At 42.7% G+C, this 19,912-nt stretch overlaps 1 protein-coding gene across 6 annotated transcripts; it reads left to right on the forward strand.

Moving 5' to 3' along the window:
• Nucleotides 1–4,003: 4,003 nt before the first annotated feature.
• ZNF350 (zinc finger protein 350) lies at nucleotides 4,004–19,546 on the forward strand. 6 transcript variants are annotated; one of them, XM_032324138.1, is made up of 6 exons: nucleotides 4,037–4,111; nucleotides 4,831–4,932; nucleotides 8,776–8,976; nucleotides 9,317–9,476; nucleotides 10,674–10,769; nucleotides 16,915–19,546. In XM_032324138.1, the coding sequence occupies exons 3-6, from the start codon at nucleotides 8,962–8,964 to the stop codon at nucleotides 18,264–18,266; spliced, it is 1,623 nt and encodes a 540-aa protein (XP_032180029.1). In that variant the 5' UTR covers nucleotides 4,037–4,111; nucleotides 4,831–4,932; nucleotides 8,776–8,961; the 3' UTR covers nucleotides 18,267–19,546. The 6 variants fall into 6 exon arrangements, with proteins under 6 accessions (XP_032180032.1, XP_032180026.1, XP_032180031.1 ...); XM_032324141.1 differs by lacking the exon at nucleotides 4,831–4,932 and having other exon boundaries at nucleotides 4,004–4,111; nucleotides 8,776–8,986; XM_032324135.1 differs by lacking the exon at nucleotides 4,831–4,932 and having other exon boundaries at nucleotides 4,004–4,111.
• Nucleotides 19,547–19,912: the final 366 nt, after the last annotated feature.

The raw sequence follows: 19,912 nt of genomic DNA on the forward strand, positions 1-19,912 counted from the left end.
CTAGAGTCACATAAAATGTATGCATTAAAGTAAGGTATACTTGAAGAACAAACTCTTCAATTATGTTCAGTTTCTATTTTGATCCTCTTTATTCAAATTCTCACATTCTTTTTTTAAAATTTTATTTATTTATTTGAGAGAGAGAAAGATCACAAGTAGAGAGGCAGGCAGAGAGAGAGGGAAGCAGGCTCCCAGAGAGCCTGATGCGGGGTTCAAACCCAGGACCCTGGGATCATGACCTGAGCCAAAGGCAGAGGCCCAACCCACTGAGCCACCCAGGTGCCCCTCAGATTCTCACATTCTTACTGCAAGATTTGTTGTAACTTTTTTCTTATATGTTCCGGATATCTCCATTTACTTTTACTCCTAGGTAGTTTATATATTGCAATTCTATGTGGTGTCTTTTAAAAAAAATCATAACCTATACATTTTGTAGTATGGTACAGCAATTCATTTCAACAGGTTTATTGTCAAAATGTACATATAACATTTACCATTAGTGAGTGTACAACTCGATGACATTTACTAAGTTTAGAGACTTGTGCCACCATCACCACAATCCAATTTTTAGAAATTTTCATGATTACCAAAAGTAACTGGATGGTTGTTTTGTTATTGTCATTATTGTTATTTGCCAAACATTTTGACAATTTTTAAAAAATATTTTGTCAGAGAGTGCACAAGCAGGGGTAATAGCAGGTAGAGCGAGTAGCAGGCTCCTCACTGAGCAAGGAACCTGATGCCAGAATCAATCCCAGGACCCTGAGATCACAGCCTAAGCTGAAGGCAGAGGCTTAACCTACTGAGCCACCCAGACATTCTGATACTTCTTTATATATTCTGAATACAAGTCCTTTATGAGATGTATAATGTGGAAATATTTCTCCTAATCTCTTGCTCTACTTTTCACTTCTTAAATACTGTGCTTAGAAAGTGCAAATGTTTAAAAGAAAAAGTACAGATGTTTTAATTTTAATTTATTTATTTATAATTTTTTTAAAAGATTTTTATTTATTTATTTGACAGACAGACCACAGGTAGTCAGGGAGGCAAGCAAAGAGAGAGAGGAGGAAGTAGGCTCCCCACTGAGCAGAGAGCCTGATGCGGGGCTCAATCCCAGGACCCTGAAACCATAACCTGAGCCGAACGAAGGCAGAGGCTTTAACCCACTGAGCCACCCAGTGGCTTATTATTTCTTTTCAGCATAACAGTATTCATTGTTTTTGCACCACACCCAGTACTCCATGCAGTCCGTGCCCTCTCTAATACCCACCACCTGGTCCCCCCCCATTATTACTTTTTAAGTAGGCTCCGTGCCCAGTGTAGGGCCTGAACTCAAGACTGCAAGATCAAGAGAGTCACATGCTCTACAGACTGAGCCAGCCAGATATCCGAAATACAAGGTTTTTTTTTTTTGTATTTTATTTGTATTTATTTTGTATTTTATATATATATATATATATACATATATATATATGTAATTTTAACTATGTCCAACTTAATACTTTTTCTTTTATGGCTCATCCATTACTGTCTTGTCTCAGAACTTATGGCTAACTTAGTTGATTTATGTACATTATCTTCAGTTTGCCTTTCTAAATTTCATACTGTTAACCCTTACATTTAGGTCTGGGAAATATCTTTAGTTAATTTTTGTATATGGTTAGAGGTAAAGGTCCTAATTTATTTTTCTGTAAATAGAAATACAATTATCCCAGCATTGTTTGTTGAAAAAACGAATCCTTTGGAATCATCTTGGTACTTTGGGAGAAAAGCTATTGACCCTAATAGTTTTGGACTGTCAGTTGTGGTTCTCTCTTTCTCATTGGATCCAGACCCTTGTTCGCCTCCCTTTAGTGGCCTTTCCCTGAGGCCCCAATCCCAGCCCCAATGCAGGTTCCTCTCAGATGCTCTTTCCTTTAGTTGGTGATGGCCAGTCTCATACCCACGAGGGAAAGAAGCACAAAATCATTCACTGCAACTGCCCCTGAGAACAATGTATTACTTAAAATATAACCCCTGGGAAATTTTACTAGTAGTTACCAAGCACATTTAGATACAGCCTTAAGAAAAACAGATACTGCAACAGGCATCTGTTGGAGAGGACAATATATGGCCTTGAAGCCGAGCAGCTGGGGATGCCTGCCTCGCTCAGGGCGGAATGCCACCTGCTTCATTTTTCCGTTATCTCCCCTTCCTCCACCGGAGAGCGGAGAGCACCTGTGGCTACTTATATAAGTCCTTTGAATGTGCTTGTTCAACTATAAACTTTATACTGTTTGTCCAGACATATTTTGCCCTCCTTCTTGTTTATCTACAAGGCATATGACTAACGTTTGACTTTCATTGACTCTTCTGTTGGTTACTGTTTCTATCTAATAAAAGTGAGACTGTGGGGGCTCCTGGGTGGCTGAGTGGATTAAAGCCTCTGCCTTCGGCTCAGGTCATGATCCCAGGGTCCAGGGATCGAGCCCCGCATCGGGCTCTCTGCTCGGTGAGGAGCCTGCTTCCTCCTTTCTCCTCTCTCTCCGCCTGCCTCTTTGCCTACTTGTGATCTCTGTCTGTCAAAAAAAAAAAAAAAAAAATCTTTAAAAAAAGCGAGACTGTGGAGTTGCTTGGGCAGCGGTCTTTTCGACTTCTGTCCCCTGCTCCCAATCTCTTGCAGCTGACTTGTTTGTGCCTAATTCTTTTCCCGTTTGCCGACTGGAAGTGGCAATTCACCTGTAGCCCAGAAGGTGACCTCCGCCGTTTCAGTAAGAATCAAGTATGGGGCCTCCTGGGTGGCTCAGTGGGTTAAAGCCTCTGCCTTCGGCTGGGGTTGTGGTCCCAGGGTCCCAGGGTCCCAGGATCCCAGGGTCCTGGAATCGAGTTCCACATCAGGCTCTCTGCTTCACGGGGAGCCTGCTTCCCCCTCTCTCTCTGCCAGCCTCTCAGCCTACTTGGGATCTCTGTCTGTCAAATAAATAAATAAAATCTTAAAAAAAAAAAAAGAATCAAGTATGTGCTGGCTGCTACATTCTTACAGGGCCTCATGACTGCCTGTAAATCTCACCCATAGTTAATATCAAATTGAAAGAAAAACCAGCGAAATCTTGCAAATGTAGTTTTAGAAGTAGAAATTCGAAGAAAACCTTAGTGATCTAACACTCCTGGCATGTACCCTCATCCTTGAGCACTAAGCATATAACCAGCAATCTGCGGAGGAGTCCAGTCCTCGAGCTACTTAAATAAACTTACTAAGTTGCACCACAGTACCTCTCAAGAATTCTTTCCTGACTGCTGTGATCAACAGTCCTGCAACGACACTGTTCTAAAAAACCGCTTCCTGCAAGCAATTTTTCACCAAAAGCTTTCCATGGGTGTCTGCTTACCAGATGTATTACCTTTTTTTTTTTTTTTTTTTTAAGATTTTATTTATTTATTTGACAGAGATCACAAGTAGGCAGAGAGAGGAGGAAGCAGGATCCATGGGGAGCAGAGAGCCTGAAGCGGGGCTTGATCCCAGGACCCAGGGACCATGACCCCAGCTGAAGCCAGAGGCTCCAACCCACTGAGCCACCCAGGCGCCCCCGGGTGTATTACCTTTTCTCTCCAGAAGGTCCTTCTCTGCTGCGGTATTCACACCTGAAGTTCCACTGACTGTTTTGAAACTTCCTTTTTTTTTTTTTTAACTTCCTTTTTTAAAAATACAAAGTGGTTAATATACACCTTGACCTTGTTACTTCCTGTCCAGTCCACGAACACGATTTAGCCCACACCAAGAGCTTGAGTCTCTAGGAATCTACCCGTTTCCCGCACCAGCCAAAGTTTAGGACGAGGTATGAATGGCTTTTCAGGACCTCGCCCAGCCCGGCTAGTGGCCGCAAACCCGTCCCTTTGATTCGTGTTCGTCAGGCGTCCAAACATGGCCGCCCCCACAGCCACAACGAGCGGGCGCGGACATATTGTCTCCCTGGAACTAACGCCAAGCAGTTGTTCGCCGTTCTTCAAAGGCTTCAGGTCCTCCTCGGCCGCCATAGGCTGACGAACAGTTTGGGCGACGTTCCCAGGAGTAGAAGCAGTTCGCGGAAGTGTTACGTTTAGACTTCCTTTTTGGTCTGGAGAAAATCAGGTCAGTGTGTGTTTTTATTCCTTGAAGATTCTCTGGTCTTTATTTTCTATTTTTGTTCCATTAGGAGGTTAGTTTCTCACAGAATGACGTGACGTCCCCAGGGTAGAAGTGGAGTAGGGTGAGCCCGTGGAATTATTGGCGGGGATCGATTGGGCCGAGCACGAAAGTGGAGGCATTTGAGAGGAACGAGCTGGGAGTCTGTGATTCACTTGTCCGTGGTTAGGGTACTTTTGGGGTCAGTAAGTCGGCTCAGGGTCTGTAGAGCTCAACCTCAGTGTCCGGGCTGTCCAGAGCTTGGGGTTCTGCAGATCCGTCCGCATGTCGGTGGTGCAGGCTATACGGATCATTGACGATGATCGCAGTGTCTCGTTCCAGTTGGGGGTTTAATTTGGGGCTCAGTAATTTTGGGGCTCGGGTGGATGCTCGTAACATCGGGGTGTCTGGCCTGCGTTTTGGATTAGTAAGGGGGTGTGTAATGAGTGTCTGGTACAGAGAGATGCATGTGAGGGCCGTAGCTTTGGACGCCAAGGACTCGGGGCTGTGGTTTCGATTGAGGTTCCAACCTCGGCTGCTGAAACAGAGGCTGCAGAGCTCAGAAGAGTAGTTGGAAACCCTCTGTTTTTTTTTTTTGTTTATTTGTTTTTAAAAGTCTTTTGTTCAGAGGTTGACTGACTTCAGACGGAGGGATTCACCCACCACCCCTCTCCTCTGTCTGTTAGGAGCCGTCAATGGCTGCTTTCCCGCGGTAAAGGAAGAATTGAGTCCTTGTGCCAGGGATTTTAAAGTTGAAAATGTGTAATTTCCATCCCTTTGCAGAAAATGTTTGTCAATGCCTGCACTCACCTCTTAATAACTAACAGCGGCGAGCACTGTTGCTTCCTTTCCCGACATACGTTCACACTTCACTCTTTGCTGGAAGACTGTCCATTTTGTTTAGTATCCGTCCTTCTTGCAAGGTGACCCACATCTCGGTTTATTAGTAAGTACTGTTTGGTCTTATTCAGGCATGGTGCTTCCAGTTCCGATTGCTAATGACTGGATTTCTGTGAAACAAGCTTGGTATATTTTATAGTGCAGTTCTAGCCAAGTATGTGAAAATCTGCTTAGTGGTTTCTGGGGGAGCCTTTTCTCTTTTATATAAGCAATTCCATGAATCTCTTTTTCCATGTCCACGATGATATTGTCTGAGTATAACCTTAATACTCATTCCAGTTAACAGTGTTTATAATTTATTCTTATCTCAGTGTATCGGGTCTACTCAGCAATCAGGTGGTAGTGGACATACCTATGTGTCCAGTTGCTTACCCATAAAATTCATCTGCTATATTGTCTGGAGTTAACATGTTTCCAGGAGGGTTAGACAATAAAATTTATGAATTTATCCAGGATTTCAAACTTACAACCGAAAAATGTTCCTAGTATTTTTTTCAAGACAAAAAAAAAAAAATAGTCTATTTTACCTGAGTTATCCGTTTCACTACAAATGGGCATGTTTTATTGTGTTTTTTTTTAAAGATTTATTTTATTTATTTATTTGACAGAGATCACAAGTCGGCAAGAGGCAGGTAGAGAGAGAGGAGGAAGCAGGCTCCCCGCAGAGCAGAGAGCCTGATGCGGGGCTCGATCCCAGGACCCTGGGATCATGATCCGAGCTAAAGGCAGCGGCTTAATCCACTGAGCCACCCAGCCGCCCCTTATTGTTTTTCTTTCTTTCTTTTTTTTTTTTTTAAAGAACAGGATTTGGTGTTGTTGAGTACTTCTATTTATTTGTGTAAAAGATCTACCAGTTGATCTGTATAAAAGTAATGTATATTTATATAAGGCCATCACTGCCCATGTCAAGAAACAGAATGTTGCCAGCATCCAGTGGTGCGATCTGAGTCTCCTCCTAACTATATTGCATTCTCACACCTAAAGGTAATTACCATCCTGCTGTCAGTATCAAGCCCTTTAAGGTTTTTCTTTATATAGTTTTTTTTTTTTAGATTTTATTTTTTTATTTGACAGAGAGAGATCACAAGTAGGCAGAGAGAGAGAGAGAGAGAGAGAGAGGAGGAAGCAGGCTCCATGCCAAGCAGAGAGCCCAATGTGGGGCTCGATCCCAGGACCCTGAGGTCATGACCTGAGCAGAAAGCAGAGGCTTAACCCACTGAGCCACCTAGGTGCCCCGTAAAGTTTTATCATATTAAAAAGTCATTCCTGGGCGCCTGCATCTTTAAATGTGAGGCTGCTTTTGCTCAGAATTTTTAAGAATGATTCATGTTTTTGCAAATAGATGTATCTGTGTTTGCTCTGCAACAAGAACCAGGCATATTCTGTGAATACACAATAAATATTTTAGGAGTTGCTACCATAAGAAGTTTGTCTCATACGCTTCTTTGTTTTTGTAGTACAGTCTTTAAAAACATGGAAATGATGTAGGAACAATCATTCTTAGCTTCAAATTGTGTAGTAGTTGTAGTTTCTACACAGCATTACATATTTTGAGTACTATTAATTAAACGTATTCTCTGCAGTTTGGATTGTTAGGAAGAGTGCTGCTGTGAAAATTCTTGTCTGTTTTCTGGTTCACGTGTGCCCTTATTTCAGTGTGAAGGGTGGTGTAGCTTACATGTGTATCTCAGAGTGAAATTGCTGTGTCTCAGGGTGTGTTTAACTTCATCCGAAACAGGCGATGCCAGAATATTTTACAGAGCGGTTGTACCATTTATAGTTCTTCCAGTAGAATATCATTTGCTTTATACTATAGTTTATGTAGCCTCTTTAAATATCTTTCTATACCCTAATATTGTTGAGAGATTTTCTTATATTCTTAAAAATATATTGATTTGAGGGACGCCTGGGTGGCTCAGTCGTTAAGCATCTACCTTTGGCTCGGGTCATGATCCCAGGGTCCTGGGCTCCCTGCTTGGCGGGAAGCCTGCTTCTCCCTCTCCCACCGCCCCTGCTTGTTTCCCTCTCTTGCTGTGTCTCTTTCTGTCAAATAAATAAAATCTTTTTTAAAAATTTGCATCTTTCATTAACATTGATAGCTGTTCTCTACTATGATTTTTGTGTATGTTGTGGGGTGGGGTTCAGCCATCTCCTTGTCCCCTCAACCCCAGAACAGATATCTCATTGTCCCTGCATCATTTTTTAAAAAGACAACCTTAGGGGTGCCTGTGTGGCTCAGTCGGTTAAGTGTCTGACTTCGGCTCAGGACCCCTAGATCATGACCTGAGCTGAAGGCAGAGGCTTAACTGACTGAGCCACCCAGGTGCCCCAGAGACATGGCATCTTTAAAATGCTTGGTTTTCTGGGTCACTGTCATAGTCAGTGTCTTACTCTTTATTTAAGTCTTAAAATTTCAGTACTTCTCCCTACTTATCAGATATTTTTGGTGTTCTTCAACAGAGTGCCGTTGATGGATTTTGTTTTGTTTGTTGATGGGCTGTTTGTTCTGTCGGTTACTGGGAGAGGTGTGATGAAGTCTTCTATTAGAATGATTCGTTTGTTCTTGTTTTTTGGTCCACTTTTGCTGTATATATTTCAAGTGTTGTTAAGTGGATAGAAGTTGCAAATTTTTATAATGTGGTGAATTGAATCTCTTAACCAGTGAGTGTTCTCTTTCTCTGTAGTGATATTTGGGCTTTTTGGTCCATTTTGTCTGAGAATATAGTTACACCAGATGATGTATGGTTATTCTTCCCATGGTGTATCTTTTTCTAATCTTTTGCTCTTGAATTTTCCAAGCCATTGTTTCAGACATGTAACCCAAAATAGCAAACTGTTAAATTTTATATTTTAATCCAGACTATTTTGAGACATGTGTTTAATTTACTGAAATCCTTGTTTTATTTATACTTCATATAATTCTTAGTATGTTTTGTTTAAGAACAGTCATCTAAGTGTGCTGTAGTACCCCACTTGTTCTTAGTCCCCCCCCGCCTTTTTTTGCCTTGTTTTGGATGAATTTGTCATTATATTCCCCCTTGTGTTAGCATGAAAATTACATACATTAAGACAATTGTTAGTTTTCATCAGGACACTAGAGATAATATACAGCATGGAGCCTTCCTTTTTCAAATTCTTTTTATTAATTAGTACTTTTACACTCTTCTCCAGTGAGACAGGATCTGAGAACACTTCAACTTTATTTACTACTCTCCAGTTTATTTACAGTATTCTGTACTTATATCTTTATCTATTTAAAACTTCCTGAGATATTATGAAGTAATAATACTTAACTTGCAAGACAGTGCCTCCGGTTTGCCCAGTACACTGGTTTTCAAACCAGTGTGCTTGAAAGAAGTGCTTGTACTCACCGACTGTACAAAAGCTGTGGAGAGGTACCTGAACACACATGGTTTAAAAGAAAACAGTACCTCGATCGTCTCCTTCTGTGTGCTCTGTTTTACAAAAGTGATTTGCGTGAGATTCCCTTTCTCCTGAGGCACAGTGCTGGGGTAGATCTCATTTTCCTCTTCAGTGTCACACTCTCCCAACTTACATGTCACAGAACAAAGGAAAACTTCGTGCATTTAAAACCTCGGGCTTTAATGGTCAGAAAAAAGAATCTTCTGGGCCAGCAAATAAAGGGATGCTTAGCAGTGCTGTGTGCTCAGGAGCTGTGAAATGGTCTGGACCAGAGGAAATGCGCCCCTCAGACTCCCTTGTCTCCTCAGCCCACAGGTCCTGATGCCCCAGGAGCAAAAGGATCATGTGAAGGAGGAAGAAGTTACAAGATGTGGTGTCAATTTTTATTGGGGCGCATGTGACCGAGACTGAGATTTCTGAAGGAAACTAGAAGTAGATTCAGGAGACACAAAGCTGAGTTTTCCCACTGCCAGCTGTTTCAGAGGCCAGAAAAAATGATCCAGGTCCAGGTGACTTTTGGTTTGTTTTATTCTTTCCTTTGTTCCCTAATAGAATTGTAGAGGCCTGTAAAAAATCAGATGCATTAATCTGAAAAGCATACATATTTCTTCTGCCTATCGTATACATATGGATGGTGTTTCTAGGTTAAGAAGAAGATTGAACTTTTATATGTTATAGAAACTTCTCATTGGATGAATGGATGGATGACTGTGCACAATTACAGAATATTTAATTAGGCATCTGCTTCTGCAATGTTTCAAAATACCCACCCCCACTAGATATTTAGATATAGTCTATAGAGTGGAAATAAGCAGACAAATTTTAACATTTCTTCTCTATCATCAAAAGGACATCACTTCATTAAAGAACACTGTTGTTAAGGAATCCCTGACATTTGATGATGTGGCCGTGGACTTCACCTGGGATGAGTGGCAGCTCCTGGCCCCTGCCCAGAAGGACCTGTACCGGGACGTGATGTTAGAGAACTATAGGAACCTGGTGTCAGTGGGTGAGGACAGCCCCCCAGTATCACTTGGAGGGTCCCCATCAGTGACCTTTCCTTTCTCAGCTTCTTAAAGCTCTGTGGTGTCTGTATTGCTCTGAAGTGAGATTCTTATTCCCCTCCCTGGCTCCAGACACAGGGGTCTATTCTCCCTTTTCCTGAGTGCAAGCCATTACTTTGTACATATGTGTGATTTACGATGACATATATATGTATCGCACTTACATGTCTGTGAAACAAATGTATTTTTGGTCTTCATCCCAAATTTTGGCACAGAGCTCCTATAACAGTTGTGATTTCCTGAGTTATAAGAGGATAATAAAATGGGTATCTTTTGTTACTTAAATAACAAGACCATTTCAACCACATTCGAGTTTATGTTAATGAGGTGATTTTTTGAAAGCTACGGTTTAACCGAAGGCCGGAGTCTGGTTGCCAAGGGAACCAACCACCATGACAGGGTTGGAACTCTGAGTTCCATTGCACCTCTGGGGAGGAGAGAAGAGTTGGAGTTTGAGTCAGTCACCCAAGTCTAATGATTTCATTAATCATGTCTACTTAATAATGTCTCCATAATAACCCAAAAGGACAGTTTTTTGAGACCTTTTGAATTGGTGAATTGGTGAATTGGTGCTCAGAGAAGGCATGGAAGCCCCCCACCCATTCCCACATACCTGGTACTGCGTTCCTCTTACACTGGGCTGTGCCTGAGTTTATAGCAAACCAGCAATGTGATAAGGAACCTTCCTGAGTTCTGTGAGTTGCTCCAGCAAATTAACTGAATCTGAAAAGGGGTCATGGGAACCTCTGATGCATACATATTCTATCAGAAGCCCGGGAAATAATTTGGACTTGTGACTGGGGAAGTCTCAGGGAAGTGGGGAGGTGGGTGTGCAGTGTTGTGGGCGTGAACCCCTAACCTGTGGATCTGAAGGCATCACGAGGTGGAGAATGTCAGAGCTAAATTGTTGGACACTCAGTCAGTGTCCCTTGGTGTCATGGAATTCCTCAGTGTGTGAAAACCTCCCGTATCGGATGTCAGTAGTACTGCAGAAGAGTATCAACAGTAAAGGAGATGCATAGTACAGGAAGGTTTTCCTCTATGATGTGAAAATTGTTTTTTTCTTAACTGTAACATTCGGTGGTCTTCCCAGACCCCAAGCCTGAAGCTTGGTCTTTTATCTTCTGTCATTCCATGAACAGGTTTTCATTCTGGCAAACCAGATGCGCTCTCCAAGTTGGATCCAGGAGACCCAACATGGACAGGAGAAGATGACATCCCCTGTCGTACCCTTGCAGGTGAGTCAGAGAACCCGGAGGGGGTCAGGAGGGGGCAGGCTGTGGAAATCATACTCTGATTGGTCAGATAAGAGGCACAGCTGTGAGAGGTAGGCAGTGCCTTCATGCATCTCTCTCCTGATGTGTGACCTCTTTTTCTTCTTAGGAATTTAGAGAAAAATGTATGTTTTACCTATTCAGGGATCTCTTCCATTTTTATTTTCTGTACATCTTAATTTTTTGCTTATTTGCATAGTTCTCTTTTTCTTAGGATTCACAGATCCTTCTCTTCTTCTTCTTCTTTTTTTTTGTTTTGATCTTTCCTTTCTTCATACCCTTCTACCTTCCTTGCCAAAAACGTCCACTGCCCAGAGGCCCCTCGCCAAACAGAAAACTTTGAATTCCTCACTGTCTTCTAACTGCTGCACCTTTCTGTCCCACTGGTAATGTTGGTTTTCCTTCCTGACCTCCTCTAAATCCTGGATGCTGTGTCCCCAAAGTAAAGTGGTCTTCACTGGGCCCTTGTCCTCACTTTGAGGTCCTCCAAAGGTTCTGTTTTCCATTTTCTCATCTGGTCTCCTAACTGTCAAACTTTTCTTTATTTTTTTCCCTTTCTTCCTTCCTCTCTGTCTTCGTTTTTCTTTCTCTCTTAATCTCTCTCTTTTTCAAAGCTTTATTTAATTTATTTAATTAAGCTTTATTTAATTAAGCAATCTCTATATCCAGTGTGGGACTCCCACTCACAGCCTGAGATCAGGAGTCTCATACTTCTCTAACTGAGCCAGCTAAGCACCTCAAACTTTCTTTATTCTAATAAGCTAAGCTTCTTCTGTTCCCTGCAGGAGACTCTCAAACTGACATGTCGTGAAAGTGATCCGCCAGACTCAGTTCTGTATCATTCACTCACCCCTTGGCAACTCTCCCAAGTTCCCAATAAGCGCAAGGAACTCTCATCATCTTCCCTCCCAGAAAACCCCTATAAGCTTAGGTTCTCTATACTCCTGTGCATCTTACATCCTGGCCATGCAGACATTACCTCAGATGTTCCCTATATGCAGGGCTGTCATCTTTTTTTTTTCCTAAAGATTTTATTTTATTTGACAGACAGAGATTACAAGTAGGCAGAGAGGCAGGCAGAGAGAGAGAGAGAGAAGGAAGCAGACTCCCTGCTGAGCAGAGAGCCTGATGCGGGGCTTGATCCCAGGACGCTGGGATCATGACCTGAGCCGAAGGCAGAGCCTTTTTTTTTTGTTTTTTGGTTTTTTTAAAGATTTTATTTATTTATTTGACAGACAGAGATCACAAGTAGGCAGAGAGGCAGGCAGAGAGAGAGGAAGGGAAGCAGGCCCCCTGCTGAGCAGAGAGCCCAATGCAGGACTCGATCCCAGGACCCTGAGATCATGACGTGAGCCGAAGGCAGCGGCTTAACCCACACTGAGCCACCCAGGCGCCCAGAGCTCTCATCTTTAAAGGAGTCTCTTGTTCATGAATTTGAGCTTAAAAAATATTTTAGCATTCTCCAGTCTCCATTTTTTTTTTTGTTTTTGTTTTTTGTATTTTGTGTTTTTTTTTTTAATTTACATTTTATTTTCAGCATAACAGTATTCATTGTTTTTTGCACCACACCCAGTGCTCCATGCAATCCGTGCCCTCTATAATACCCACCACCTGGTACCCCAACCTCCCACCCCCCACCCCTTCAAAACCCTCAGATTGTTTTTCAAAGTCCATAGTCTCTCATGGTTCACCTCCCCTTCCAATTTCCCCCAACTCCCTTCTCCTCTCTTACTCCCCTTGTCCTCCATGCTATTTGTTATGCTCCACAAATAAGTGAAACCATATGATAATTGACTCTCTCTGCTTGACTTATTTCACGCAGCATAATCTCTTCCAGTCCCGTCCATGTTGCTACAAAAGTTGGGTATTCATCCTTTCTGATGGAGGCATAATACTCCATAGTGTATATGGACCACGTCTTTCTTATCCATTCGTCTGTTGAAGGGCATCTTGGTTCTTTCCACAGTTTGGCGACCGTGGCCATTGCTGCTATAAACATTGGGGTACAGATGGCCCTTCTTTTCACGACATCTGTATCTTTGGGGTAGATACCCAGGAGTACAATGGCAGGGTCATAGGGAAGTTCTATTTTTAAGTTCTTGAGGGATCTCCACACTGTTCTCCACAGAGGCTGCACCAACTTGCATTCCCACCAACAGTGGAAGAGGGTTCCCCTTTCTCCACATCCCCTCCAACACAGGTTGTTTCCTGTCTTGCTAATTTTGGCCATTCTAACTGGTGTTAAGGTGATATCTCAATGTGGTTTTAATTTGAATCTCCCTGATGGCTAGTGATGATGAACATTTTTTCATGTGTCTGATAGCCATTTGTATGTCTTCATTGGAGAAGTCAATCATATCAAAAAATGGGCAGAAGATATGGACAGACACTTCTCCAGTCTCCATTCTAACCTAAGCCAGATCATAACTCAGGCCTCCTTTAATTCCTCTATGTATTTACTAATTTTCAACTTTCTTCTCGTTCCTTGTAGGTGTTGAACTGTTGTATTCATTTCTCTGAAACTTTTATTCTTTTCCATCATATTCTGCTGACATTAAGTCCCAGTTAACCATGTTACCTGTCATAGGATATGAAATTGTGTTCTCCATAATGTATTTTCTTTCTTACACAAATACAGTTTTGTCATCTCTCTTACACTCTCAAAACTGTGTTCTGTACATGTGATTGCTTCCTTCCTTCATTCCTTTAAAAATCATTTGTGATAGCACTGTATGCTTGAGGATCCAGTGGACATGCATACAAGTACACCAAGAGCTTTCATTCTAAGAGGTTTAAGAAATTAATCAAAATAAATAATATGTCCAGAGGGTTAAAAATACTATGATAAAAATATAGTCATTAGAACAGAACAGTAGGGGCTTGGTCTCCTCTTTAGGAATGGAACTTACAAGGTGCCTTAGGGCCAGGAGGTGAGGGAGATTAGCAGGCTGCTGGATTGGGAGTGTTCCAAGCAGAGAGCAAAGCAAACTTAAAAGCCCAAAGCAGGAATGTGTTTGAGAAACATCAAGGAGCTGTGTGGGCCGAGTGGAGCGTGCTGTCGGGAACATGATGGAAATAAGGTCAAAGAGGCCATAACAGCAGGGGGAAGGGAGAGTAAGATCATCCAAGTAATCCATTTCAAGGAATCGTGCTTTTGTTTCTAAAAAGATGAGAAAACATGAGCAGTTCTTGAGTACTGGGATGACACGAACTAATTCTGTTTCCAGAGAATCCCTCTGGTTGTTGTACAGGCAGTAGACAGTGGCAGGCAGAGGAGCCATGCACCACGTGTTGGCAGATCAGCTGGCTTCAGCATGGGTGGAGGGGAAGTGTTGGTTACGTTCTGGATGTAGTGATTACAGAGGACACGTGAGATTCGACATTAATGTGGCCTTTGTGAGAGGAAGGAGTGGATGGAGGTGGAAGGTAAGGCTCTGGGCATGATAACAGGTGTTAGGGACATTAAAACAGCGTGACTGAACAATGAGTGCTTGGCCTTGCCCGTGATTTGAGGTATGGGAAATCCTTGTGAAGGTACATTTGAGCAGGTAGATGAGGGATGTGAGTAGGCTCCCTGGGTAAGGAGCGTTCCACAGTAAAACTGGAAAGCTCAAAGGAAACAAAAGCGAAAATAAACTTTTGGGACTTCATCAAAATCAAAAGCTTTTGCACAGCAAAGGACACAGTCAAGAAAACAAAGAGGCAACCCATGGAATGGGAGAAGATATTTGCAAATGACAGTACAGACAAAAGGTTGATATCCAGGATCTATAATGAACTCCGCAAACTCAACACACACGAAACAGGCAAACATATCAAAAAATGGGCAGAAGATATGAACAGAGACTTCTCCAATGAAGACATACAAATGGCTATCAGACACATGAAAAAATGTTCATCATCACTAGCCCTCAGGGAGATTCAAATTAAAACCACATTGAGATATCACCTTAACACCAGTTAGAATGGCCAAAATTAACAAAACAGGAAACAACATGTGTTGGAGAGAATGTGGAGAAAGGGGAACCCTCTTCCACTGTTGGTGGGAATGCAAGTTGGTGCAGCCTCTGTGGAGAACAGTGTGGAGATCCCTCAAGAACTTAAAAATAGAACTTCCCTATGACCCTGCCATTGCACTCCTGGGTATTTACCCCAAAGATACAGATGTCGTGAAAAGAAGGGCCATCTGTACCCCAATGTTTATAGCAGCAATGGCCATGGTCGCCAAACTGTGGAAAGAACCAGGATGCCCTTCAGTGGATGAATGGATAAGGAAGATGTGGTCCATATACACTATTTAGTATTAAGTATTATGCGTCCATCAGAAAGGATGAATACCCAGCTTTCGTAGCAACATGGACGGGATGGGAAGAGATTATGCTGCATGAAATAAGTCAAACAGAGAGAGTCAATTATCATATGGTTTCACTTATTTGTAGAGCATAACAAATATCATGAAGGACAAGGGGTGTTAGAGAGGAGAAGGGAGTTGGGTGAAATTGGAAGGGGAGGTGAATCATGAGAGATTATGGACTCTGAAAAGCAATCTGAGGGGTTTGAAGTGACGTGGGGGAGGGAGTTTGGGGTACCAGGTGGTGGGTATTATAGAGGGCACGGATTGCATGGAGTACTGGGTGTGGTGAAAAAATAATGAATACTGATTTTCTGAAAATAAATTAAAAAAAAAAAAAAAGCTCAAAGTAAAACTGGAAAGCTGGAAAGCTCCTGAGGCAGGAGTGTGGTCTGCAGAAATTAGGAAGGGTAGACAGAGCAAGACTGGAGAGAAGGTCAACGGGGTGGTGGGTGGGGGTTGGGATAGCAGGTCGCATAAGAGCCTTTCAGGGACATGGTAAGACCTTGATTTTATTCCTCATGAGATGAGAAAACATTAGGGAGTTTCGAGCAGTGGAGGCTTGACTCGATATAATTTATGTTCGGAAGGATCACCTTGGCTATTGTCTAGAAAGCTGATAGGAGCTGGCTGGGCAGGAACAGGAAAGCCAAGCAGGAGGCTGCTGCTGTAGAACAAGAAAGTGATTGGCTTCCACGAAGGTGGGAGGCATTGGTGTTGGTCCGGTTCCGGTTATGATTATGAAGAGGGCAGGCGGGACTGATCACGGAGGGAGAAACTATGTGTGAGTGAGACACAGATGACAGGTGGTGCTGAGTCCTGTCCTGGTTAGAGGGAAGAGTAGAGGCGTCATTTGCTGTGCCGGAGGGGCTTTGTGGAGGAGGAGATTCAGGACGGGAGATCAGGAGTTCCCTTTTGGATGTTGTAGGTTACATGTTGTTTGGAGCCCAGCATGTATCATTATTGTTGCTCCCCAAGGCAGATGGTGACAGCGAATCCTCCAGGGAGGCTTGTCTTCCTCCACAGTGTCACCTGATTTCCTGTATCTCTCTCCATCTCCATTGCTCCTTCACATCAGTTTTCACAGTGTGCAGCTTCCTGTGTCCTTTAACCAAATGCAATGTAGGCCCCCTGAACATGAGGACTCAGAGTGTGTCCCCAGCATGAGTACCGTATCCTGCACACAGTAGTCCTCAGTACAGATTTGTGACGTGACTGAGTCTGTCTCTGGCCAGTTTGGATGAGGTGGCCCTCCAACCTGTGGTCTGCTGCTCATGGGAAATTGTGTGTATTTCAAGGCCTCGTTTAGAAATCAGTCAAATTGTATTTCTTTCTTTTTTTTTTTTAATAAAGATTTTATTTATTTATTTGAGAGAGAGACAGTGAGAGAGAGCATGAGCGAGGAGAAGGTCAGAGGGAGAAGCAGACTCCCCATGGAGCTGGGAGCCCGATGCGGGACTCGATCCCGGGACTCCGGGATCATGACCTGAGCCGAAGGCAGTCGTCCAACCAACTGAGCCACCCAGGCGTCCCACAAATTGTATTTCTTTATTGTGAAGGATCCAACCTTGTTTTTACACTAACTATCTTTTGGGTTATTTATATTATTTTATCAGATGTGCAAGGAACATTAAACATGTATTGATACTAATTTCAAAGAGCCATCACTAAATAGACATATGACATCAAGGGAGTCTTTTAGTTGTCTTTTGTCCAAAACAAGATGATAAATGAATTCCTTATTCTTTTCCTTTCTAGGAATCTGGAAACTTGACGACTATTTGCCAGAGCACTTACAAACTGAAATGGAGAACAGCGTAGAGCGATGGCACAAACAGAGAACATTTGAATGTAATGTTCGTCAGAGCGCAGCTCGTTTTGTGTTAAGGCAAAATCATGATATGTATGACTTACATGGAAAAATTTTAAAACCAAACTTAACTTTACTTCACCAGAGCAGAAGGTGTGAGATAAAGAACCCTGCAGATCTTACTGGAGATGGGAAATCCCTTCTGCATGCTAACAATGAACAATTTCATCCTAGAACTAAATTCCCTGAGAGCAGGAAACTCATCAGTACTAAGTCCCAGTTCATCAAGCATCAGAAAACACAAAAAACAGACAAGCCTCATGTATGTAGTGAATGTGGGAAAGCCTTCATCAAGAAGTGCCGGCTCACTAATCACCAGATCATTCATACAGGAGAGAAACCCCACAGGTGTAGTCTGTGTGGGAAGGCGTTCTCCAGAAAGTTCATGCTCACTGAACACCAGAGAATACATACAGGAGAAAAACCTTATGAATGCTCTGAATGTGGCAAAGCCTTTCTCAAGAAATCACGGCTCAGTATACATCAGAAAACACACACAGGAGAGAAACCCTATATATGCAGTGAATGTGGGAAAGGCTTCATCCAGAAGGGAAATCTCATTGTACATCAGCGCATCCATACTGGAGAGAAACCTTACATATGCAGCGAGTGTGGGAAAGGCTTCATCCAGAAGACATGCCTGATAGCGCATCAAAGATTTCACACAGGAAAGACTCCCTTTGTGTGCAGTGAATGTGGAAAATCCTGTTCCCAGAAGTCAGGTCTCATTAGACATCAAAGAATCCACACGGGAGAGAAACCCTTTGAATGCAGTGAATGTGGGAAAGCCTTTACCACAAAGCAAAAGCTCATGGTCCATCAAAGAACTCATACGGGTGAGAGACCCTATATCTGCAGTGAGTGTGGGAAAGCTTTTGCCTACATGCCTTGCCTTGTTAAACATAAGAGAATACACACAAGAGAGAAATGTGGAGACTCAGTCAAAGTGGAAAATCCTGCCTCAGGGAATCACGGCTTAGCACAGACTGGTGGTGCCACGCAGGGGAAAGACCTTGTCAATACCGTGCAGGTGCCTTCTGTGGCTTCTCAGACGTCACTAAACATCAGTGGGCTCTTAGCAAATAGGAATGTAGTCATAGTGGGACAGCCTGCAGCCAGATGTGTGCCCTCAGGAGACAACAGAGGATTTGCACAGGATAGAAACCTCATGAATGCAGTGAATGTGGTCATGCCTTCCGTGGTCAATTATGTCTTATTTTATGTCGCAGAAAACCAGTAGGAGAAAGCAGAGAAGGGTTGAGCAAAAATTTCTAGGTCATATTATATCTGAAAAGTATATACTGCGAGGGACGGTTACGAATCCTGAGGGTGGGAAAGTTTGAGCTCATCCTATTAAAAATATGCCTTGAAACAGAGGCATTATCTGATGTCAACCCAAATACATACGCCTCAGTTGCTGTGTGTGTCTGTCAAAGGAATGAAGGAATATCGAGTTCAATAAGTGCAGGAAATAAGTTCAATCAGGACTAACCTTGGGTGGGCAGGATATGGGGCATGTGTATATCAATTCAGTTTCTGCAGGCCAATGGGAAGGAGTAATTGGAAACTGGGATGTCTGCTGTGAACTCTTAGAAGGTTATTTTATACAGAGGCACTTACGGAACAGCAGCCTTAGAATGGGTCAGCTCATTCATTTACCGAGTACTTGTTAAGTACTCCCTTTGTACTGGGTCCTGTTTGAGGAGGTGAGGATTCAGCGGTGACCAAAGCAAAAAGGCCATGGTCTCCTGGGAGAGAGCACTGAGGTCCTGGATTATCTTTCAGTGGTACATTTACACCAGCTAATGTAGAAAGAGGATGTAAATATCTATTCTACGTGAAATAGATACCGTCTTGGTTCATTCTGGTGGCTGTAAGAGCATTCTGTAGCCTGGATGGCTTATAAAAAGAGAAATTTATTTAAAAGAAAAAGAAGTGCAGAGTTCCTACAGAATGAAAGGTTCAGAATGTTCTAAATTACACACGAGAAGTCTTAAATAAAGTAATAAAAGAAAAAAGTTATTTCTGTTTTGGAAGCTGCAAGGTCAAAGATAAAAGTGGTGGGAGATTTGGTGTCTGCTGAAGGTCTGCTTCCTGGCTCAGGGAAGGCAATCATCTCACTGTGTCCTCACACAGGGGAAGGGGAGAGCCATTCTCTGGGATGTCCTACCAGGGCACTAATTCCATTTGCATATGTTCTACTATCATGACCTAATCACCTCTCAAGGCCCCACTTCTTAGTACCATCATATCTGGGATTAGGATTCAATACATGAATTTGGGGGAGGGGACACAAACAGTCCAGAGAAGATAATGGAGTATGGAAGTCCCCTTATGTGTGGGGTATATGTTCTAAGACCCGCCAGTGGATGCCTGAAGCTAGGCAAGCACTGAACCCTATCCTATATACAGTATGTTTTTTCTTATACAGGCACACCTCTGGTGAAGTCGAATTTATAAATTAGTCATAGTAAGAATTAACACCAAAACCAATAATAAAATAGAACAAGTATAACAATACCCTCTAATAAAAGTTATGTGAATGTGGTCTTTCTCAAAACATTTTACTGTCCTTTACTCGCCCTTCTGTGAGTATGAGAGATGATAAAAGGCCCATGCGATACGAAGTGATGTGGAGGACTTGTGACTCAGGGTTAGGTCTGTCAGGAGGATTTGTGACTTGGGGTTAAGCCACCGCTGCTGTCAGGAGGATCATCTGCTTCCAGACCGCCTTTGACCTCAGGTAACCCCTGAAAGTGAAGCCACAGATAAGGGGTGACACTGGTTCTAGGGATTATGATAATTTCTTACTCAAAGGGTATATTACTTCAGTGGAGGGCAAGGACTCAATGGATTTTAAAGCACCCTAGGATATAAGTAAGTTGT

This window comes from Mustela erminea, chromosome 19 (genome assembly GCF_009829155.1).
Source record: "Mustela erminea isolate mMusErm1 chromosome 19, mMusErm1.Pri, whole genome shotgun sequence".
Taxonomy (NCBI): domain Eukaryota; kingdom Metazoa; phylum Chordata; class Mammalia; order Carnivora; family Mustelidae; genus Mustela; species Mustela erminea.

Excerpts from the sequence above, each read along its gene's own strand:
- ZNF350 (XM_032324135.1), top strand. Across the intron at positions 9,477-10,673 it reads TAGGAACCTGGTGTCAGTGG|GTTTTCATTCTGGCAAACCA; the intron begins GTGAGGACAGCC and ends TTCCATGAACAG. Across the intron at positions 10,770-16,914 it reads CCCCTGTCGTACCCTTGCAG|GAATCTGGAAACTTGACGAC; the intron begins GTGAGTCAGAGA and ends TTTCCTTTCTAG.